This window comes from Cygnus olor, chromosome 25, assembly GCF_009769625.2.
Source record: "Cygnus olor isolate bCygOlo1 chromosome 25, bCygOlo1.pri.v2, whole genome shotgun sequence".
NCBI lineage: Eukaryota > Metazoa > Chordata > Aves > Anseriformes > Anatidae > Cygnus > Cygnus olor.
In genome coordinates, this window is record NC_049193.1 from 1,019,032 (window position 1) to 1,042,557 (window position 23,526).

The following is a 23,526-nucleotide window of genomic DNA, read 5'->3' on the forward strand; positions in this document are numbered from 1 at the left end:
GGTACACCTACATGTGGCTGAGCTTCAGCTGCACCCTAGGGAGTCAGCAGCATCTCCTTCAAGGCAGTGTGAGCTTTTCCTGTTAGCTCTAATTTGTTCTCATATCCAGTACTTGGTAAAATTAGTTTTTACTTAGGAGCCCCGGTTTACAGGCATGTATAAACACACTTTTCCAGCTGTGGTTAATACAGGACTTAAAATGAGCACATACCTCATGGAGTAACAGCTGATCATTAGAACACTCTTAAACAGGACAGCAATGAGGAACAGATGTACACAAAGTTTTAATTTTATTTTTCTCTGGTTGGAGACTCATCTTGTAACATGCATGCATTTCAAAACAGTAACAGTGTCTCAAACTGCTCCTAGCAAACAGACAAGCACAGAGGACTTAAAATTCCTATTTAAAAAACAGCAGTGAAAAAAACCTAGAATGCATTTTTTTTTTTTTAGTTTTAAACTTAATTTATTCACATTTTTTTCAGTTGCACTGATTAGCCCTGCCCACCCTTGTAACCTGTGTGTAATACACTCGCTTGACACAACTCCATCCAGCTGCATTTAGCATTGTGCAGCTAAACAAAGACCAGCACAAGTTCTGAGTGGTGAAAACTGAAACCACTAAAAATGATGGATGACCAGAAGTTGGTTCCCCACGCTTTGCCATTACTATTACACAAGAATTCATTTCAAAGAGCAAGGAAAATCAGTAGTGGCTAATATGGATACTGGAGAATGGCTCTGCAGAAGTAGGGGAAGGTGACAGGCAAACCTGAAATGGGGCATTAAGACACGGCTGGGGAGAAGATAGCCGTTTTGTTTTTGGAGCTTAGTATTACAATGATCTGTCTCAGCTTGGTTACGCAGCGTTGCAAACCAAGTTTTAGTACACACACTGATTTCTGAAAGGTTTGTACCACTTCAGGGTTGAACACTTTCACCTTTGTGCAGCTTGAAGGGAGGCGTCTAGAAAGACTGCATAGTAGTCACAGGATTGGGAGGCAGCTGTTTAGAGTGAGACACAACCCCCACACCAAACATGGCCCGTAACTACTATACAGCCTCACTTTGTGCCTTTAACCGGGCTAAAAGGAGAGACCCCCATCAAAGTTCCCACTGGAAGTAGCTGGGGCAGTGCTCTGGAGGGGAAAGACGGGCTTTTCTCCCAGACGAGGAAATAACATCTCAAGTGGTGTAGCGTTCTTGCTGGTTACGATAAAGCAATTTAAAACTAGGGTGCTCAGATGTGGGAGAACAGCCTCGTTTACACAGGAAATCAGGAGTCACCTACCGCCCCAGAAGTTTTCCTTGTGAGGAATTTCATGATCGTGGCTATTACAATTAAAACCTGATCCATCAGAGACTGTCTATGAGCCAAGAGGGAAGGGTTCCCCTGCTCCTTGTGATGAGACGTGAACTCCGCTGACACTCGTTACATATTGCAAATGCCAGGCCCTCTCCCTGGCACTGACACACAGGATGGGTGCTGCCTGCTGTCTCCAGAACGTGGTCTTCCTATTAAAGGGTGACCCATCAGTGTTCTCGAGTGGTTTTTATTGCACTAAAGGGGCAGAACAGCACTCAAACTGTGACTGCACTCCGCCTTCTTCCTCTCCCACTCTTCTTTATGCCCTAGGAGCTATCTCAGTGGGGAAGAGGCAAGCTCTGGATTCAAAGCAGTTTGTAGTTCTTAAATTTTGACATTTTTGGCCCATGTTCGCAAAGAGAGACCCCCAGTACAGGCAGGACGATGGATCGAGCAGCTCACTTCTGACACAAACTCACCCTGCCGTCAGGCACTGGAGTCCCTCTGCCCACTAAGGTTTTCTTCCTTTTTGAACCTCCAGCTGACCAAAGAATTGCACCGCAATTTCTTGAGAAATCCTGCACTACGCCTGGGATCAGAGCGATCTGCCTACCTACTGCAACTCTTTCAGCCGAGGGTGGTTTTCAGTCAAATGCACTTCAGTGTAAAGTGTTCGGCAGGGTACATGCTACAGACAGAAATATCTACATTCAGCAAACTAGAACTAAATTCACACCTGAAACAGACAACAAACTAGCACAAGCAGTTGTAAAACCAGAATTGAAAGGGCTGGGTTTTCGTTTTAAATACTTGAGTTAAAAAAGTGACCTAAAACAAGATTAAAAAACAAAACAACAACAACAAAAAAGAAAAGAAAAAGTCCCTTTTAAAAACAAATCAAATATTTGCAGCTTCACCTCTTAATCTGGTAATAAAAATACTGTCTAGAAACAAAAATTAGCATTTTTAACATAATGCTACCTCTCAAAATGTAAACAATATACAAAATGCTTACGTTAAACAAAGTTACATACCTGGGTAATACATCATTAAGTGAGAAAATTGCATTTAATTACTTTAATACACACAGTATGGCAACTTGACAGAAGTGGCAGAACTGGGGAAGTGCTAAAGTGAATAGAGTTCATGGGGCTTTTTTGTATCACTTGAGCCAGAGACATCCAATTAAATTCTAGGAGTTTGTTCAGAGTGGAGTAAGAAGAACAGTTAGCTGCTCTTAAGCCCTTGGGATCGTGAGCTCTGTAAAGACTGCTGCAGGAATTAATTGCATCTTAATTTCATTCCTGTTTACGAACTTCAGTGAATGAAATTGTTGCTCCTAGCTACACAAGCTCCATTCTCCTACTGTCTTTGGGTTGCTTGGTTTTTTAGTGTCTCATCGTAGGATGTCTGCAGTTCACTGATTTCCCTCTCTCCCCTCCCTCCCTTTCTTCTTCCTTTTTAATACATGATTTAAGGATAAACAGTTTAAAAAGTACAAGCTAGTTTCCCAAAAGGAGAACAGCAAACTTACCAGGCCAAAGTTGCAGATTCAATGCAGATTTTTAAAACTGTCAAGAATAAAAAGTGATTGGTATTTAATTTCCAATTGATAGTAAATGTAAGTGCTTATTTTTAAGAGAAAAGCAACCGATATAATGCCCACAAAACTAAGCTGACAATACCCTCTAAGTCCTCCCTTTTTAAGGTGTTCTCATACCTGCACTTGTTTTGTGGCTTTTGCAGCTAGGCACCTTAAGACACGAGACTCACCGGCCTCTCGGACAACGGTGCGTTAGCCCCCCACGTTACCCCAAACAGGGACTGGACTACAGAGGCAGAAGAAATTTGTCCCACATCAAAGGGAATGACCCATGACTGAATAAAGATTTATATCCCATTATGACTCCCAATATTCATGTTTGACTTCCTTAACACCCTATTTACAGTGCACTCTCATGGGCTGACACTTTAGCCCCCTTTTGTCCCCCTCAAAGCTGAGACCTGCGGCATTCACATCGCAAACGTGGGTATGGACACAAAAACCCAGGCCCACATTCAGAATCCAGACCAGAGCTAGCATTAGTCTAGGGAAATTACCAGGATGTGATGAGCACCAGTTATCTCTCAAAAGGACCAAGTTCCACACAGCAAACTGTAGCACGCGTTACAGCACAGGACAGACATTCAAAAGAGCTTATTCCCGAAACAAAGGCATATGTGAAAACAGTTTCAAGGCAGATAAGCAACATGTTTCAACTGCAAGAGTTTGGTTCAAAACACTAAATCCTGCTTAAAAAGAAAAAGAAGATTAAAAAAAGAACCAAAAGATCTGTAACTGTTGTGCAGCAGAGCTAACAAAACCCAAAGCAAGTCGGACAAGCTTGGCTGTGAAAAATATTACAAGCGTTCTGGAGACAAAACAGGACGTTATTCACGCAGATCAGTCCCAGTCTGGGGGGGGAAAGGATGGGGGGGAGAATCTGGCGCAAGTGTTCGAATATTTCCACTCCTTGACTGTCGCTCTAGAGAGGGGCATGGAGCAAAGAGTAAAAATGATTACAGCTCAAGTCCTGAGTCCTCTTGAGCAGCGGAACTTGCTCCAGTCACAGCTCCCAGCACTCCCCACGGGTAGCGAGTCCAATTCCTTCGTGTGCAAGTCACATTGCCATTTCAAAAATAAACCAACCAGGCAAAGAACCTCTGTCAGGAAACAAATTCAAGTACCTGTTGCAGATCGGGTGAGTAAGGAAGACTGAACATTAGCTAGATTAACACTGGCAGAACTGCAATGTGAAGCTATATCTAAGAGACATGGCAATTCCTGACTGAGGTGCAAGAGGGAAATGTTCCAGATAGTCAAATACTATCCCAAACCTACAGGTACAAAACACATTTTTCTTCTTCTTTCACAAACTCTTCATAGCTGGCCAATTTAAAGCACGATGGCTCTGAGCACATTATCATCTGAGGTTGTGCAATGTCTCTACTACTTCTCACATTGTTATTTTAAGTTCCAGGACTTACACCTTTTTAAGCGATCATCTTTGGTAGATGTTCATTTCCCTCATCTTTCTTGTAAATCAAGTGCAGTTACAAAAAAAAAAAAGGTTTTGTTACTTAAATTAACCAAAAAATATAAAGTGTCCCAGTCTGAATTTACCTAAAGTTCAGCGACTCCTCCTTATCAGAGTAATATTTTCCGTCCTCGAAATGGTGAGCTATTTTCCTTCCAATTCCTACCAAGAGGGAAATAAAAGGGCTCGTACATCTTTCTGTTAAAGACAGTCCAATAATAATAATAATTAAAAAAAAAAAAAGTAGTAGTTTGTGGAATCAGGCACTGCTTCACTCTCACTGGATGTGATCTAGAGCGACCCCTTCATACAGTGCCACATGTCATATCCCTACGGGAGTCTCTTGATCAGAGAGGAGAAAACGTCATTAGAAAGAGCAGTGCTGAAACAATGCACTTTTCTTGTTTTAAAAAGCCCTCGAATCTACGTCTGGGCACTTCTGTAACAAAAACCCACTTTTCCACCTGGGTCAAGTGGACTGTTGGAGGGTGCACCTAGAATTAGTTTTCTCTTAAGTCACACAGTGCTACACACTCACTCTTGCTCACACACGCACAAACACACACACACACACACCCCACAAGCTGCTACAGTGTCTGTTTTAGTGTCACAGGCTGCGTTCTCTGGTTGGAAGTAGCCCCTCTTCTCTTCATTTTTCGCTGAAGGCTGAAGATGACTATGTCAGGATATTGGACATAAATTCGTTGAAGCGTTTAGAGTACTGCTCGGGGTTCACGGTGGAGATCTCTGCCCCAGCCTGCAAGGCAGAGAGGAGACAAGTCAGAACACCCTCCTCGGGAGGCAAACCCTGCCGCACTGCAAATGGTGGGGGACGGAGGACAGCAGGAGTGATCACGTCAACATGGCCTGGCTCTGCTGGGAAAGACCCACAAAAGAACCTGCAAGTTCTAGGAAAAAACAGGTCTAGAGAGATCCCCAAGGAACCTGATTTTAGCTCCGTCTGGATCTTTTGCAGCCCACTGAGTCAAAGCACTGGAGTTGTTCTTTTATGGTTTAGAAGAGGAAGAGCATGAAAAACTCCACGTCCCACTAAACTGGGATTTTTGAGCCCCTTTGGGAAGTTCAAAGTTGATGCCAGGGAACAGGACTGGCCCCAGGAAGGGGCAGGGCGCTACGTCTCCCTGCAGCCAGTCCACCCCTGCTCTGTGAGGCATTGGGTCCACACCAGGGAACTTGAGCACCTCCCAGACCAGGTCATCTCCCAGGCATTGCATTACCCAGGTGAAGGGCTGGCAGAAAGGGATCATTAAGACCACCAGGAGCAGATCAGAGAATGCAGTGAGGCACACCAGTGACCGCATGATAATTATTTGTTCTGCTCCAGGAAGGAACAGGGAACCTCAGGTCTTGCTATCCACCAACCAGAGGGAAAGCCTTCCAAGACAGTCTGAGGAGACAGTGAAGGACTCGTTCTTGGACACGGGATCACCAGAGGATTTCCATACTGGTAGAAAATCAGTGTCAAAAGGCATCACTCACACACACAGGCATGCAGGCAAAGCAGAAGCCCCAAAGCCCATCCTCCCTGCAGGCGGCAGGCTGCTTACCCCATGTTTCACCGTTTTGGCAGCGTGTGCAGCTTTCTTCTTCGCATCGTATGGCGTAAGAATGTCTATAATGGCCATGAAGTACACTTCCTTCTTGGGGGCACCTAGCGAGGCAAGAGAGTTGCTAGCACACCCTGAGCTGTGAGCAAAGCCCGGCTGCACCCCCCTCCTTAAGAAATACACGGCAGGTCTGTGTCAATGCAACCAGCAGAGAAAGCAAGGCAGCTGGAGGCTGTAGAAGGGCAAAGAATGACTGGAAACGGCACACCAGAGACCCCCACACTCTCTGAACACTTAACTGCTCTCCAAGCATCACTTCCAACCTGTCAAACTCACACCATCTGCAACACTCCAACACTTGGCAGGCTCCCTGTCTCTCTGCGGACAGCCCTTCACTCCATTTAGCTCAGCCAGACCAGAGGACACCTCCTCTGCCCTCCAGACCCGCTTCGGGCAATATTCCACGATACTCACTTTCGTGACTTTTCATGGCATAGACATCCACAGAAGGATCGAACTCTCCAGGCCCAAAGAAGCGAGGGTAGTTGAGGAGATTGCCAGGGCTGTCAGGGGGTGTGCCGTAGGAGGAAATGGGGTTGCCTCCAAGACCATCGTTCTCGCACTCCTCATCCTCTGCCCGATCCTCCACTTCCATCTCTTCCTGCTCTGCTCGGTCAACATCGTGGATCCCGACCAGCAGGCTGTAGTCCATAATCTTCAGCTGAGCTAAAAACTGGGAGAAATAGATGAGTGGGGAAAAGAAAAAAAAGAGTATCCATGTGGGATCAGAAATCCTCAGTCCGACCCTCCCAATATCTCCCTAAGAAAGTGCGGTAGTGAAAGCTAAACCCTTATTAGACTCCACGGAATCTACACAGGCACTCATGTGCCCTCTGCCACCAGCACAATCCTGACGGCATTTGTCTGACTGGTGCAGGAGCAACCTGCCTCTCAGCCACTGCTGGACCACTTGGGCCAGAGGCCACAGCGAGGATCCATGTATGGGAGGCACACTCGGAGTAAAAGCTGTCCCCAGGAAACTCTACCTCCACATCCCGCTTCAGCTTTTCAAGGAAGTTCTTTTTACTCTCCTCTCCAACGTGCAGCTTCTGACCCTCATTCAAGAAGTCGTTGTCCTTGAACGTTGGCAGATCCTTGGCCTGCAACAAAAAGCCCGTGTCAAATTCTCCACACCCTCACTCCTCGGAGGAAGGCAGGTACACTGATCCTTCAGCAATGTGCTGATGTTGCTCAGGGATCGAGCGTAGGGTGGCACCAGAATATCTCTTGCCTATTTGTAAGGCCTCATCCTGTCCACTAAATATGAAAAATGCAAGAGGCGGAGCACAGCATTTGTCAATGAATCCACGTGCTGAGCTGTACCTCAGGGGAGGTGAAGGGAGACAGAGAGCAACTCAACTTTAAAGACTGCCAGGAAGATGTGCTGCAGGCTGAAAGCTTGACAGCTGGGCTCTAGCCAGAGACGATCCAACCAGCTCCCAGAATAGAAAAGAAATGCATTTTGTTGTTTTCTGACGGGGGGATGAAAAAAAAATGCTTCTTTCCCTAAAGACTTGAGGAAAAAATTAAAACCACCATGTTTTGAGGAATTTGTTTGCAACAGGCCCCAGGGAGTTCTCGAGGATATAGAACACACAACCCCTTGTGCAACTGGGAATTAAATTATTTTGTTCTTAGAATGATATATGAGTGTGCGGTGGCTTTATATAGATCTAATATGAATAGTCTGAGACAAACTGCATAAGCAGAAAAAGCCAGAGACTAAACAGCCAGTGAACCAGGGATACTTGGGCACCATGCAGCTGTGCCTTGATGCCAGAGCTTTTGGCATAAGAGGGACTTCCTTTGCTTATGACAGTGACTAATTTTGGGGCAAGCTGAAACGGGCTTACTCTATGGTCTCAAGCCTGCAAAGCCCATGTGCATGTGCAAATCATACAAAAAAGTAGTACCAGGACCTTTCATGTCAGTGTCAGAGCCAAAGTTTCCAGGGGCAGGATTCTTAGCTGTAGGTTCCCCTTAACAACACCAGAAACCAATTTTACAAACATGGTGAGATATGCCAAGAATCTGAGAAGAGCTGCTCTGGTTTATAAAAGCAGCTGCTGGAAGAGCTAACTGCTGACCTGGCTCAGTTTGATACACTCGAGAGTGTTATGAAGAACTCCTTCCATACAGACACCACTGCACTTATGTGGGTTTTGGTACTTGGCGGGTTGTCTCACAACAAGCTCCCCTCCCACCCCTGGTAGTGTCAACGTAACGGAGCAGGGCAGCACCAGGTCTGCACCATCTCTGCCTAAGCAGTTACTGGGTACAGCCTGGAAGGTGGGACACAAACAGGGTATTGCTCAGGGCCCATTTAACTTCCCCTGCTCAGCGCCCCTTGGGAAGAGGGAAGTCAGTGGGATCCCACCTGCTTCCAAAGACCAGGAGGAAGGAAAGGCTGGTCGGGGACAGTCCATACCTTCTCCTTATCGCTCGCTTCCCTGGATACTGTTGAGCCCTAGCAAAAGAATAAAGAGGTCATTGTTGCACTGTGTTTATATTCCTGAGGAATTTATTGACACCATTTAAGTCCTTTGTGCAGGTTAAAAAAAAACAACAAAACACACAAAAAAAACCAAACCACGAACCGAACAAAAAACACACCCCCTCAACAATATTTAAAAACCAGTACCAAATCCCTTTTCATGCCTGAGACGGACTTGCAGACCTCCCTGGTGTAGCACAGGCTGCTTGGAATGGGGGAATTGAATGATATTTGAGTCTTAAGTGAAGCCCTAGCCAGAGACCCCAAAACCTGAACAAAAAGCAAAGCCCTGGACCTTCTCTAGCAGGTGTTACAAAGACCAGCTCTCGCCCTCCCAGAAAAGGAGCCCTCCTTTCCGTGACTGCCATCCAAACGCTCACCTTCAGGTCGTATTTCCGATGCACAGTCAGCCTGTGACTAAACACGTTTCTGGTAACCACCATGTAGGTTTCCACTCCATCCACGGTGAGCCGGTACATGCCAAGGAATTGGGGCAGGAGGGTGTTCCCATGGCACTCCACTATGAACTGGAGGGGTGCGGGGAAGGGGAGGGCAGAGAAGGACAGCACTGTCAGACAGAGCCCATCCCTGACAGGACACGAGCTCAGCAAGAAGGGGACAGGGAAGCCTCTGGTTCCAGCCACCTGACACTGATGTGAAAGGAAAGGAGGCTTGCAAACGGCTCCTAGCACCTCAAAAAAGGCAAGTTAGGACATTGTAAGATGCTTCCAGCCCTGAACTGAGACAGAGCATCTCGCTGCGTGCATGTCCAGCCTGCTGTAACAAGCTCTGTGTGTATTTCTGTAACCTGCTCACAGCACGGCAGGTCTGTTGTTGGCACTGGCTAATATCACTTCTTGGGGTTATGCAAATGTATCTGAAAGTAAGGAGCAGATGGACCGGCAGATAATGTGGGCCAGGGTAGAATGTTTCCAGTTGTGCCACTTGCCTCCTCTTCCCTGCTGCAAGAAACTGTCTCCTCCCCAGTCCCTTCGGAAAGGCTAATTCAAAGCACTGAGTTCGGAGCATGTTTACAGGTCTCAAGTAACAGGAGCCCATCATTCACGGATGTAAGGGACAGGGTGAGCTGTGAAGGACTCAGAGCTGTGAAGCAGCAGGCGACCATGCCCTAGTTGGCTCTCAGGTGCTAAGGAACTCCGCTTTCTTCTGCAAAAGCTGTTTGCAAGCTCTGCCAGGTTGCTCACTGCGCATCCGAGCTCCAGTTCTCCAGCAAATCCCAAGCCGCTCCCCGAGCCGTTTGCCACCTCCCCTCCCAGAGTTCCAGACTCACCATACCTGATGGTACTTCTTTAAGATGTTGTGCATCTCTGCTACGTCCTCGCTTGACACCGCCTTAATGACAAACCTCCTGTCATAGGTGGTGAGGAACCGGGCCCCGCAGCGGCCCTGGCTGTCGCTGTTCACCGGGGCGCTTCGCGTCACCGAGTTCTGAGGGAACCAGAACAAAGACATGAGGAGGAGAGGCAGGAGCTGCCACCCCCCCTGGAGAAGAAAGAAGAGCAGTCTCAGAAAGCAGGTGAGACACGGGTGACCAGGACCAGCTCCGCAGCCCGGCTCTGGAAGAACAGCCAGCCCGGGGACTCGATGCTCCACCTTCGTAGCCGTGGCAGTGTCCCAGCCAAGCTCCCAAGCACACTTGCAAACCAGCTGTGACTGTTAATAAGGAAGCATCTTCGAGTGCTCAGCACTGCTGAGGTTAAAGCCCACTTGACTTATTTAGAAGTCCGAACGCGGAGTTTAGAGCTTTCACCTAGGCCTTCAGTTTGTTAACGTGTTTTACTCCAACACCTGGCATGCACTTCTGAAGATTATTATTATTATTTTTTAACAAATTGGTTTTTAAGGCAGTATCAAAACTTCTTAGGATTTCCTCCTGGAAAACTAAGAACTATCAGAATATTTCTAAGGTTTAAGTAAAACCAGAACAAAATGAATGAAAATGGCCTGTCTTCCTTCCCACCCAAAAGCAGCACCTAAGCTGGCAAAAGTCTCGTTGTTCAGGAACTCTTCACAGGTCCTTCTGAAACCAAAAGCCAGTTATTCTTACAATCGGATGGAAAGGATTGTGAGTATAAATAGCCTGGCTGTTCTTCCAACAACCAGCAGCATCTGTCTTTATATCCCTGTCTCCACCCTTAGCAATGAAACATCGCAGCTTCTTTTGGTACTTGCAGCACAATTGGAAACTCCCAAGCAAACTGCAGAGCAGCTGTCTGCCTCCTTCCCCGAGCCACAACACGACTCTTTGTTCTCATCCCACCCCCATCCCTCTGCCCAGGTGGGAGGACTTTCTGCGAGCCTCATCCTTCTGTTAGAGCACTTCGCACCCTCCAGGCTAACCTGAGCAGGTCGCCGGGCTCCTCTGCCACTTCTCAAAAACTGCCTTCCAGCTGCACCACCCCAGTTACCTGTGTGTGTTCAGAAGCCATTTTGTCAACCCCCAGTACAGGCTCAAACTGGTATTTCCTTGCCACTGGTGCAGCTGGGGACAGCTGTGCTCTGAGACACAGCAGCACTGACATCTCAATCACGGTCTTTAGCTCGAGGTGATGTCTTTCGGGATCTCAGGGCTGGCGGTGCAGTTCGTGATGTATTTTTTAGCTACCAGTTACACTGTTCTCGCCTCCCTTTAGCTGTCTGAGGAGCAGACAGCAGAGGGAGCCTGCTCTTCTGCAGACGCAGACACGCAGGCGAGCAGAGCCTGCTGCGACCGAGGGATTTACCATGTCACGCTGCAAGCGAGCCGAGAGGTTTCCTTTCAGAATGAAGCATTTAAAGCTTTTAAAACTTTAATGAAGCAGGGGAAAAACTCTACTCCTGCCAATGGCTTTAGAAGCTGTCAGGAAAATAAAGGCAAACAAAAAACCCTCACTTCTTGCTGACATTTGCAAATGAGTCTGTGCTACACAGTTTAATCACCCCTCACCTCAAAACCACAGAGCGTTTCTGGTAGAGGAGATGGGAAGCAGAAATTGTGACCACATATGGACATTACCAAACTCCCAGCCCTTAGGTTTACTTCATTCCCTTCCTGTCATTTCCACCTCCTCCAGAGCCGGAGTGTTATATTTAGCATCCTGGCTCAATTCCCACTGCATTTTACCCACCTGAATTTAGCTCAATAAATGTTTTCTGCTTTCTGTTCTAACTAGACACTTTTAAACAGCTGAACGGCTCTACCCGAGATGGAAGAAGCAATCCTTCAGAGCAACAAGTGAGGTGTAAAGGACAGGCCAGGTAATAGGAACCAAGAGGACTGGGGGTGCTCCTATGGACATTACTTCCTACGGTTTTGACCATTTCTTAAAACACAAAATAAAAAAATGTCTAAAATATACCATAGCAGATGGACCAGAAGAAAAAATAATTAGGAGCTGATCGCTTCATTGCATGCAAGAAGTTCATTAAAGGGTACGGAGGAAGGCAGCATGAAGCAATGCCCTGGCCCAGCCAGCCCCAGGGGCAGGGTGCTGCTGGCCCCGCGGCCTCCCCAAGAGCCCCACAGCCCGGCGTTGACTCCTGCCAACAGACAGGGAGGCAACGGCACCGCTTCTCCTGGCGAAACACCACCACTGCCCAGAGAACGGGCCTGGCGGGACGAGGGGGAAAGGAGAATGAATAATCCTAGAGGCAGGCGGGCCGGCACCCAGAGCAGGGCTGCCACGGGCAGCAGCCAGCATTTACTGCTCCTCCTGGGGATGGCCAGCCCCTTGCGGAAGAAAAATGAAGCAAACCATCAGTTCTGCACCAAAAAGGCGTCCTGCTGAGCAAACACCCTCGGTGCGCCCAGCTACAGCACGATGGGGCAGGCAGCAGAGGAGGACGGTCCGTCCCCAGCAGCCAGCAGAGAGGCAACTCTGAGACACAGAAAAAGAAGCAAAAAGCCCCAGGCACCGATGCCAGTGTCCTCGGAGGCTGTCCCTTCTCACAGAGGGACCCGAGAGCTCTCCCCTGGGTCTGGGAACAGGGCAGAAGAAGGGATGCAGGTGCTACGCATCTGCTCCTCGTGCCATGAGACCAGAAACCAGATTGGGGACATCCCGTTCCTCACTACCACAAGAAGCCACGCTCCTGGGCTAAGCGTACCCATCTCTTCGTTCCATTAAGCTCAGAAGAGGAGCTGATCAGGCAATAACCTAGACATGGGGGGAATTCTGACAGTCGTGGGGAAGGTGCGCACACGCACATGGGCTCACCTACTACCAGAAAGAAGCAGCTCAGTGAGATTTGCAGGGGTAACCCTGCTCCCATCTCCTCTCTCCCACAGCGCAGGCAGCAGGCAGCGCGGCCGGGCTCGTACGAGAAGTAAAGGAGCACGAGAGAAGGAGCACGAAGCTTGCAGCCCTCACCCCCTGCTATCTGCTGCTCTGCGCTGGCAGATCCCGCTGAGCATTTTGGTTGAAGCCCTCGACCAGTCAGTGCTGGCGCAATGCCCGCCTTTATCAACGGCAGCGGAGTGCCGAAGATAACGGGTTTAATTACCCAGCACTCGGCTGGCTAAAGGCCACTCAGCTATCAAAGCCACCCTCTTCTGCCCCGCTGGCTTTTCCCTCATTTAAGTGGCCTCCAACCAGCGGGCTGCTACACAGCCTCCCGCGTGTGTGAGACCACGAGCTGCGTGCCGAAGGGTGGCCCTGCTGTAAGAGCTTCAACACCTTTCACTGGATTTAAGCCCAGCTGTCCCAAAACAAGGAAATGTCTCCTCTCCAAGGCAAGCCGGAGCCCCCGGCCTTGGCGGACGTGTCCCCAAGCAGCAGCCACCTGGACAAACCCAATTCAGCAGCACACACTTAGTTAAAGCAGCACCCAAATCTACCAAAACATGACAGGCTCACGTTCCCTGCAGATCTGGATCGTTGTTATCCCCCAGCTCCTGCCTGTCTGCAGCAAGCTGCTGCCTCCTGTTGTATGCCCACACCGTGAGCTCTCCGGAGCAGGGATCATCTTTTCGTTCTGCGATTGCCCACTGCTTGGCACAGAAAGGTCTCATCCACTGCTGGGGGCCAGTGGTAAACCCATTCAAACCATGATTATAAGCCCATAAAAACTGACCACAAAGAACGTTGGTGTTGTGTTTTCTCCCCCAGCTTTGTTATTCTGTCCAGGAGAAAGGATTCAGGAGGGCAGGGAGAGAAGAGAAGGTACCTGGTAGTCTTGATCATCAATCCCAAATCTCTCCCGGAGGTTTCGGAACACCAGCGGGCAGTACTCCTTAAATTTAAAGCGACTTGGCAAGTTTTCCCTAGGGCAAAGCAGAACAGATAGCCTTGTGAAATGATCAGGTGAAATCAGGCTCAATTCGCCTCCCACTACATCACCCACCCCGGATATCCAAGCCCCCTCCTGCCCACGAGGGCCCCGTTCTGCAGATGTTTGCCCCTGTCAGGGCAGCTTGTTTTTTTGGATGCCTACAGAAGTCATCTGGTACAGGAATGCTTGCAGGATCCTTGACTTAGAGGCTCTGTGGATGAGGACGTCTGCCTTACAGAACAATCCCTCCTGTCACAAGCGCAGGTCTGACAGAATAATTTCTCTTTCCTCCTCCTTTGTCGCTTTGCTCCGTTCGGTAACACAGCTGCCCCCTGCAACACGCTGCTGCTGTTTAAGATGAAAAGCTGGAGGAAAAGGGGGGGGGGGGGGCTCTGATTTCAGACGGGATCCGATCACCGGTGCGTCAAAAGAAAGGTCGGCGTGAGCCAAACCTCGCCCAGAACACAGAGGAGAGGCTGACTCGGCTCCAGCCTGGCACGCTCCAGAGCACTCCGACCAGCCCAGCACTATCCCTATCCCTCGCTGCCCAGCACAGCACGGAGGGCAACGTGTGCTGCTCCCCGGAGCTGGGGGACATCGCCAGGGCTCCCTCCCACGGCTCTTCCTCTGCCCCGTGTAAGCAGAGGACGGTCCCGCCTGGGCACAGCGGGAGGTTTTGTCTGCTCCTTCTCCACGAGAATCCTTTGGGCCAACACTTGGGAAAATAAAATCTAGGTAAAGAGGGGAAGAGCAGCTACTGCAGATTGTTGGTGCCGGAGACAAACTTTTGAACCACTCTCCCGCTCTCTAAAGCTGATCCACGTGAAATTTGGTGAAAAGGAAGCATCAGTCAGGGAGCGCTGCAGACCTGTACACAGAGCCAGGGTGAACACGGCTCTCGGCACCAGTCACAGCCATGGTTTTAAAACGGTTTCCAAAAGCTGATCTCTTGGGAAAAGGAGAAGGGGCTGACTCCATACAAACCCCAGGGGGCCAGGGGCACAACGCAGCATCACAGCTGTCACCTGTGAACAGCCTCAAAGAGACAGGGATCCTGGCAGGTCATGGGGAGCAACTCCTGCCCTGTCCTCAAAGCGCAGACACGAAGCCACAAGGCAGCACCTCGGTGGCAGATTCCCCCCTCCCACGTCCCCATGTCCCGCTGCGTGGTCTTGGCAGGACACAGCCAGGCCAGATCCTCTTGGCATTAGAGCAGGGAACAAACCAAAAGGCCTCCACCGCACCAGCTGCCCCTACAGCAAAGAGCTTTAGTTACAAATAAGTTGTGGAGCTCACACTTACTTGTTAAATAGATGATTGTCCACCTTAATCTTACTGTAGGCTTTGAAGTCGTCGGGCATTAACATGACAGGGACGGGAACATTGCTGAGTTCATTGATCTAAAAGAGAAAGGAAAAGCAGAGTCAAAACCCAAATTCCACCACCCTGCAGTTACCATCCACGGATTCACGGGACGCCAGCTACCCCAGGAGCTGGTTTTGAAGGGATATAACCCATCAGGCTTTCAGAGCAGCTTGCTGTGCTGAAGCAGCCTGGAGAACACTGGTTACAAGCCACAGAAACATCTCATTCAGTCGATCACGGGGCGAGTGCTCCCCCAGCCAGCCTCGGCTCTTTCATCTGATCGCCCAGGATCCAGCTTAGAATCCAGACAAACCTACAGACCAAGAAACAGCAGATTTCATGTTTTAAATAAATCGCCTTTGCCTTTATTTAGGAAGCTTTGCATCAGCCCACTTCTGGACTAGTTCTCGGTGTTACAAACCGCGGATGGCCAGAACCTCCAGCGCGACCAGCCGGAACAACGAGCGGGCAGCTCCGGCGCAGCGCCGCGCAGCTCCCCTGCGGGTGCTGTTTCTCTGTTTGCTGCCTCTCGTTGCTCTTATCCCACCTTCTCCGGAGGGACGAGTCACTCCCCTGGATGGTTTTTGCTCCTCAGGCATGTGCGGCAGCCACAGGGATGGAGGGGAGCAGAAGAATGAATGCTCAGCTACGATTGTACGGGCGGGCTCACGCTGCAGCACCCCGCAGCCACCACTGAGGACGGTGCTGGGCTGCCCTGCCCCAGGCAGCGCCCTGACAAGGAGGTGCCAGCGCTCGAGAGCAGGCAGTGCTGGAGGGCAGCAGGCAGCCCTGGAGCTGCCAGCTCTGGGTTCTGCTCCCAGCGCCCAAAGCCCAGCAGGCCGAGAGACCCCCAGCACGCCCGGACAGCACGCGGCATCTTCCTGCCGCCCGGGGACAGGGTCCAGGCTGCCAGCCTAGGGACACGGAGCCCGGTGCTGGGGCTCCCTGCACGCACCAGGACGCACAAACAGCCCAGAGATGCTGCCACGTCTCCACCGAGGAGCTGGAGATGAAAGGAGGCAGGAGCAGAGCATCCTGCAGCAGAATCCGGGGCACAGTTCGGCTCCGCGAGGGGCACGGAGGCGCCGGCTGCGGAGCTGTGCCGCGAGCTGTCCAGCACACGAGCACGCCCTGACGAGGCGGGTGTTCTTCACATCCTCTCCCCGTCGTTACCGATGAAAAAACCAGACCAGATTTAACAAACGTCAGACTGGAAAGACACACGCGCGCCGCAAAGAGAAACGATGCCTATTTTCAGAGGCTGCCATCCCACACAACAGATAAGCGGAAAGGAAAGCGGCCGCCGCTCTGCCAAGAGCCACGCCGGTGCTCTCTAAAGCCCTGCCCAGTATTTACTTTACAGCAGCACCGAGGAGCATTAAGCACTCCCATGAAGTGCTTCGGGACGTATGGGGAATGCCGCGCTGGGGAATGAATAAATCATGTCACACGCCTCCGTCGGCTGCGATCACAGCGGAGCAGGAGGCCAAAACCCCCAGGCTTCAGCCACGTCCTGCACCGAGCGGCCCCTTGGGCTACAGCGAGAGGAGAGGAGAGGAGAGGACAGGAGAGGAGAGGAGAGGCAACAGGACCGGGGAGGCTTCCAAACCCCGGGGTCCAGGTCCCAGCCACTGCAGGCAGCGCCTCGGCGAGCCCCATGCTGCGATGTCCCCACTGGCAGAAAGGGGAAGACAAAACAGCTAATTCCGTGCCGAGCAAGAGGCGCTGCCTCCAGCCGCTAATTATTGCTGTCTAACGGGAGGGGAAGCCCGACAGCACTGAGACACGCCTGTTCTCAGCCCTCTTCCCGGCGGTGCTGAGGCACAAACAAGCCATTAGCAGCCTGTTCCAGAGTGGAGGAAGGGTGCTGACGGCTGAGAGGGAACAGCAATTTCGAGATTTTCTCCTCCCTGCCAGAAATGCAGACACGAGCGTTAGCAAAGTGAGATGTCAAGACGTCTCCGGGTGTCCTCGTTTCTGCCAAAGCAGAAACCTCAAAGCAAACGTTGTACCTGTTGCACGTCTCCTGACTGGCAGAAACGGTGCGCCAAGCTACCCCGCCTCGCTTAAAAGCGGTCCGCACTCCTCCAGGATACAACAGCCAAAAAAATATCCCCACGGAAGCCTCTCCCCGCTTCCAGCTGCGTGCAGCAGAGCTTTCTGGATGCTTCGGGATTCTGGCTCTGCAGGACGGGGGGAAGGAAGGGATTTGTGCCACGAATCGCCGCCTCGCGGAGCTGCCAAGGAGCTGAACTGGCCGCCTGTGGTCCCAGCACTCGCAGCAGCTCCTCCACCGCCGTCAGATGGCTGCAGGGTCCTGGTTCCCGACACCAGCCTGAGCTAAAGCATGGCTTTGGGATTGACCGATTTATTTTTTAGCAAGAGGGATGCGCCCTGCGTGCTCCCACAACTCCAATGCTTGATGCTTTTCTCAGGATCCCAAGGGAAGAGGAAGGAAAAGCCCCACACCGTGCCGTGGACCGGGGAGATCTCAACCCTGCCTTCTCGCAGGGCAATCCCAAGGGTGGCAGGGCCTGGCCCCGCAGCAGCGCTGAGCGAAACACCAGCTCTTGCCCAAACCAAAGCAGAGAACGGCAGTGGCCAGCACTGCTCCGTAGGGCTCCTCTCCTGTGCTTATCGCGGTGGAATCTGAGCAGCCTCCGGGAGCAACGTGACGAACGCCTGGCACATGTTTGCTCTCTCGCCTTCTCCCCAGGGAGAGGCGTGCAGCAGATTATATATAGCAGAGTGTGTCTCCGGGTATTTATGCTACAGGAGGCAAGGTCACAGCAAGGTGCCCAGCAGTGAGGTGCCCAGCACTCCCACGGCCCGACCCCGCTGTCTCCCCCAGGTGTATCCCATCCGTACCAAGTCTGCCTGTACCTGGAGCTCTGGAGGTCTCCCCCGGGGCTGGCGCTGGCCACAAGGTGGGCAGAGGGATCTTGGGCTGGGTTCTTGGCTCTGGAAGAGGCAGCTGCTGGGAGCAGAGGGGCAGCGGCAGACAGCACCCGTCAGTCCCTCAACATAGGCTCAGATCGTCTTGAGAGGCACAGGAACAGGAGCGCAGGAGTTTTCCATTTCCCCGCTGGGCAGAAAGCACAGACAACCTGACGGGGACCCAGCCCCGAGCTGACAGCGCCACCGAGAAGAGCATTTTGCCGCTGCCACCTGCACTTTGGAGCAGCTCCCACAAAACCGATCCTGCCCCAGGTCACAGCACGCAGGGCACAAGCCCGACGGCCTTGCAGAAAACTCACGCACACTCCAGGCTCGCAGGGTCCCAGGGGATTTAAAACCAAGCCTCATTTCAGACAAACCGGCTGGCATCCTCAGCAGGCAACAGCACGGGTGCCGCGGGAGGGATGCTTCACAATTCTCGGCTGGTTTCACCATGCTCTGAGACCAAAGGACAGCCCCGTGCCCGGAGGTTGTCCCAGCACGGAGGAACAAGGCAGCGGGTGGCCCGGTGTCAGGACAGCCAGTCCCAGCCGCTGCCTTTCTGCGGGGAAGGGCGACCAGGTGCCACCAGAGCGGGGACCACGGCCTGGGGCAAAGCAGCAGGCGAGGGAGGGAAGAGGAGACCCCCCCCCCCTTCTCTCCTGAGCCTCAGTTCTCCCTCCTTGCCCCTTTGCCCGGCAGCAGAGGAACAGCAGTCAGCAGGATCCTGGGTTTACCTGCGGCTGATCATTTGTCTCTGCCACCAAAGCCGATTCCTTTTTCAATAAAATACGCATCAATATTCCGTGTCATTCAGGGACAGCTGTCAGAACGAATGGGCCAGGCATAATTTTGTTTCAAAACCTGACTGGAGCCTCAAAGTGGCAATTACCATCAGTAAATTGATGGGAAAATGCAATTTGTTTACTAACAAGATCCAGATGATGGAGTGTGAGAGTCTGCTCTCTAGGATTCTTTACAACAGGAATTTGTGCAGGAAAATACAAATACTTTGTTCCTCTCGATGCCTTTCAGCCCGGCAGCACCAAGTACCTCCCGAACGCCAGTTAAACCTCACAGCACCCCGAGGAAGCAGGTGAGAGACGTGCAGCCAAAATCACTTCAACCAGCACGGAGACAAACCCACATCTGCAGCAAAACTTTGCAGCTTCTCAGCACAGAACAACCAGGCAACGGTTAGAGGGGAAAAAAACCCCACCGTTTTCCATGAATTAGAGCATGATTAATCAGCATCCAGGCTAACAAACCCCCATGCAACGCTGTGGAAGAATGATTCTTGGAGTCAATAATTTCTATCAGCGCCCTGGGGACGCCGGCGTGCCTCAAGAGAGGAAAGCAGCCCCCGGCGACGGCGGAGCCTCCTCTTTGGGAGCGAAGTACTCGGAGGCCTGCTGGCAAGCAGTCCCACGTCCTGACGGGGCCGCAGCACGGGCAGGGCAGGCAGCACCGTGCCCCCGGGGGGAAAACGGGGCCGAGGAGCACAAAGGTTCAGCCACGTACCCACAGCCTGCAGCTCAGCCGGCACCTGAGCCCCGCGTTGCTCGCTGAGCTGCCCGGGAACACCTGCTTTCCTCTGTGTTTCCCCCAAGGGAAGAAGCTCCCGGCGTCCCTGTTTTAACAGAAGGTCCCGGGATGCGAAGGCTCACAACCACCAAATCATTAACGCCGGCTACCATCGCCCCCGCCGTACGCCGCGCTCTCCAGAGGTCAATTAGAGCCGCGGCAGGCAGCAAGTGCTGCAGAGGACGAGCGCCCGCCGCCTGCCCCGTGCCAGTCCCAATTTATAGGGCTTCACCGTTTGGTACGTGGCAGACGCTGCCCTGGCTGGAACGAGCACGGCAACACCAGAAACAACGCTGCAGAGCAGGGAGAAGCGTGCTGCAAATCCCAGTTTTGCTATTGCACCCGAATGCTAACTAGCTGCGCTTTGTGCTGGCTGGCACCGCTCCTACGGGGCCGAGGAGATCAGCCGCTGCCTCGGCCAGGAATCCGAGCCTCCGGAGCGCAGGAGGCTGCCTCGGGCGAGATCCGCAGTGCCAGCAGCAGAGATCTACCCCTTTTCAACAGAAACGGGAATTTTTACTGCCTGCCAGCATCCCCAGCGCTCCAGGGATGGCTTCCAGTTGACGACCTGGCTCCTGGAGAAGCATCGTCGCGCCCCGCAGGAACTCGCCTGCTCGTTCAAGGAGCAGAAACACGAGTCACCCCCCCAGCAGCCCCCGAGCTCGCCGGGATGGCAGTGCCTTGCACGATCAGCACCTTACACCCGTTTCTATGGTTTCCGGAGCATCACACCACGCTGCCGCGTTCATCTTGCCGTTCGTTCGGTGCGAGATGGCTTCTCCCCTCCAGCCACCGCGGCTTTCCCCTCGCTGCCGGCGAGCTCCCACGTGCACGCATCCAGCCAGGGCACAGAGGAGGCGCGCGGAGCACGGCGCCGAGGAGCTGCGTCGCCTCTCCCAGTGCCATGACAACAGCAGGCACGAGCAGAGCTCCCAAGGAGCCATCTCCACGTTTGCTGGATTTTACACCGCTGGCTGGCAGCTTACAGGAGATTCGGAAATCGAGGGTGAGCCTCCGGGACTCCGCTCCCTCTTCTTATCTGCAAGAGTCCGCGCAGAGTCCTCTCCCCTCCGTGGTTTTCTGGTTCGAAATTTGGCTGCTGGGCTGACACCACCCACGTTTGGCCCCGTTTACGCCAGCCTCGGCCCCACCCCGGCTCCAATTGCTCTAAGTGTTGGCTGGGGACCACCGGGACAGCCAAGACCCGGCTCAATATTTGAACAGAACTGCTCGGAGCTGGTGTTCCAGAACCCAGCTCCTGTTCTCCGGGCGCTAACATCGCTGCTCCAGATGCTCTCCAGACCCATCGCTGTACTCGCACCAGCTGCTGGTCAGCCTGTTCAAACACAAGGCAGGGCCGAACCGCTGCCAGACTCGGTTAATGGACCCAAGAGAATTTCCTCACTCAGCAGAGACGGTGGATTGCATAAAACGCTTGCTTGTTTGTTTGATTCGCCCATGAAAAAGTTCATCCCAACTGCAACATTTCTGACAGCATCTTCCTGGCCGTGCCGACAGCGGCGCTTTCTGCTGCAGGGACCCCGAGGCAGGTCCCACAGCCCCGGGATCCACCCCACCTTGAAAAACTGGGGTGCAGAAGCCAAACATCAAACAAGCCCCCGTAAGATTTCTAACGACGTTCAAAGGCACTCCTGAAAATACTCAAGAGCCGCCCAGACCCATCGGCTGGAAGAACGTCAGCAATTCCGCTCCCTGGATAAGCGGGACACCAACATCTCATCCTGCTCCGCGCTCGGGAGGTGCAGCTGCTCGCGTGTTGAGCGAACACAAACGCTCTGGCGCGCAGCCGGCTCCGTGGCACGGCCACGCCAGCTCCCAGCCCTTCCAGGCACCCCAAGGCTCACCCCAACGCAAGCCGAGAGCAGCGGCAGAGAGCTGGGGGAACACGAACTAGGAAGAATCTGTTGGGAAATGCCGGGTGCCTGTCCAAGGGGTGAGGAGGTCACAGCTGAAGTTTGCTAAACCCTTTCCCAGCCCCTCGGGGTACGGACCTCATTTCTGGCAGCAGTTTCTTCATAACGATCATCTGATATATCTCGTTACTTCAGCGTCCAGACACAGCTATCAGCTTGCCTTCTTCCCCGTGCCCAAGCATTTCACGGCCAAGTGCTCCAAAAGTTACAGCGCCCTGATCCCGAGCCTAAAAAAGACGCCAGGACTCCCAGTACCAGGCAGCTACAAAAGAGACGGCTCGCTGCCACCAAGCAACAACTGTCCCTAGGAGCCCACAAACGAAACCGGGAAGAATCTCACCAATCTCCCTGTTTCTTCACGGCTCCTAATAGCATCACTGATCAAAGCCTGATTAATTCCATTACCCTGCTTCTCGGGCAAGGCTCTGAGCAGCAAGCACTTGGAACATCCTTTGAGGAAGACAATGCCGTGCTGAACCGCACTTGGAAGCTTTCATTCCACTGTCACGCAAGCTAGAAATAAAATTCTGTTTTTCTGAGAGCGTTACTTGTTTCTGCAAAGAATAAGCCCTGACCCCTTTCACTCTCTAGGAAACCTCCGTTAATGCAATAGGGAAATAGGTGTCTGAACCTGAGGGTGCGTCCACTCAAGGGATGAGGTTTCTGAATCCTTTGGCCACCTGAACCACCTCCCAGAGCAGCATCCATCGCCCGCACCCCAGACTGCGCAGAGGCAAGCCGCCCTTCCCGTGCGAGGTTTGTGCCTGCCCTCACAGAGAGGGGAGAGGTTTCCAGAGGAGAACGTAAGGATGGTCTCAGGGACGAGCGGCGGAGGTGGGCCCGAGAGCGGAGCCTTCGCAGGCATTTCCAAGGGAGCCACTAGACCGGTACCAACAGCTCCTGGGGAAACCGAGGCCAAGCCCCGGGAGCACACGGCCTCGGTTCTGGCAGCTGAAAGCCTGAAGTCAGAGGGACGTGAGGCCGGACAAACGGCGCCCGAGCGTTTTAGGACGGAGCTGAGACACGTCACGCTCCCGTACAGCCAGCGGCGGGATCCTGGGGACACAGCGGAGCCCCCTCCCCACGGCAGGGCCACGGGGGCTGCCCTGAGCGAGCAGGCTGGGGGCTGGCCAGGGGGTGCGGAGCTGGGGGCGCTGGGGGAGCGCCCTGGGGGCGCTGGGGGACCCGGCAGGACACCAGCACCCTGCGGGAGGGGACGGCACCGGGCTGGGCAAGGAGGGGAGGCGCTGGGGAGGGGGATGCGGGGGGACGGGAGGGTGCCGGGGGCACGGCGGGGCCGGGGGGGGCCCGAAGGGACGGGGGGGGGGGGCTGAGGGAGCCCCCGGGGGCGAGCAGGGGCCGGGGCCGGCCCCACCGAGCCCCCCTCACGGGGTGGGCGCCCAGGGGCCGGGGGGAGCCCCTCGGGGAGTGGGAACCGGGGGGGGGGTGGGGGGGGGGTGGTGTCCGGGGGCGCTCACCGTGTGGTTGGCCCCCCACATGAGGACGCTGAGCAGCGGCTCGGAGGCCCGGAACAGCTTCACCTTCTGGCACACGAAGTGCTTCTTCTTCGTCTTGGTCTTGCTGGCGCTCAGCGCCGAGCCCAGCGCCGAGCCGCCGCCGCCGCCGCCCCCCCCCGCCGCCGCCGCCGAGCCCCCCGCGCAGTTCGAGGCCATGGCGGAGCCCCCGAGCCCCCGGCCGCGCCCCCCCCCCTACCAGCGCCTCCGCATGGTCCCGCCCGGCGCGGCGCCTCCCCCCCCCGCCCCCCGCCCGCAGTGGTACCGCCCGCCCCTGTCAAGCCCCGGCGCCGGCCTGGCCCCTCGGCTCCCCCCCCCGCCTCCCCGTCGCGGTGGTTCCGTCCCCGCCTCCCCGTCCCGTCCCCCCCCCCCCCCCCTCCGGCTGCCCCCGCAGTGGTTCGTTCCGCCGCGCCCGG

The 23,526-nt window shown here is 53.3% G+C and overlaps 1 protein-coding gene across 3 annotated transcripts; it reads right to left on the bottom strand.

Annotated features, from left to right (window-relative positions):
* Nucleotides 1-275: 275 nt before the first annotated feature.
* PIP4K2B (phosphatidylinositol-5-phosphate 4-kinase type 2 beta) lies at nucleotides 276-23,284 on the bottom strand. 3 transcript variants are annotated; one of them, XM_040537142.1, is made up of 10 exons: nucleotides 23,075-23,284; nucleotides 15,079-15,176; nucleotides 13,672-13,768; nucleotides 9,802-9,954; nucleotides 8,886-9,032; nucleotides 8,440-8,478; nucleotides 6,998-7,111; nucleotides 6,426-6,684; nucleotides 5,952-6,055; nucleotides 276-5,140 (listed from the first exon to the last, which is right to left on the bottom strand). In XM_040537142.1, the coding sequence occupies exons 1-10, from the start codon at nucleotides 23,267-23,269 to the stop codon at nucleotides 5,060-5,062; spliced, it is 1,287 nt and encodes a 428-aa protein (XP_040393076.1). In that variant the 5' UTR covers nucleotides 23,270-23,284; the 3' UTR covers nucleotides 276-5,059. The 3 variants fall into 3 exon arrangements, with proteins under 3 accessions (XP_040393076.1, XP_040393078.1, XP_040393077.1); XM_040537144.1 differs by lacking the exon at nucleotides 23,075-23,284 and adding an exon at nucleotides 18,025-18,122; XM_040537143.1 differs by lacking the exon at nucleotides 5,952-6,055.
* Nucleotides 23,285-23,526: the final 242 nt, after the last annotated feature.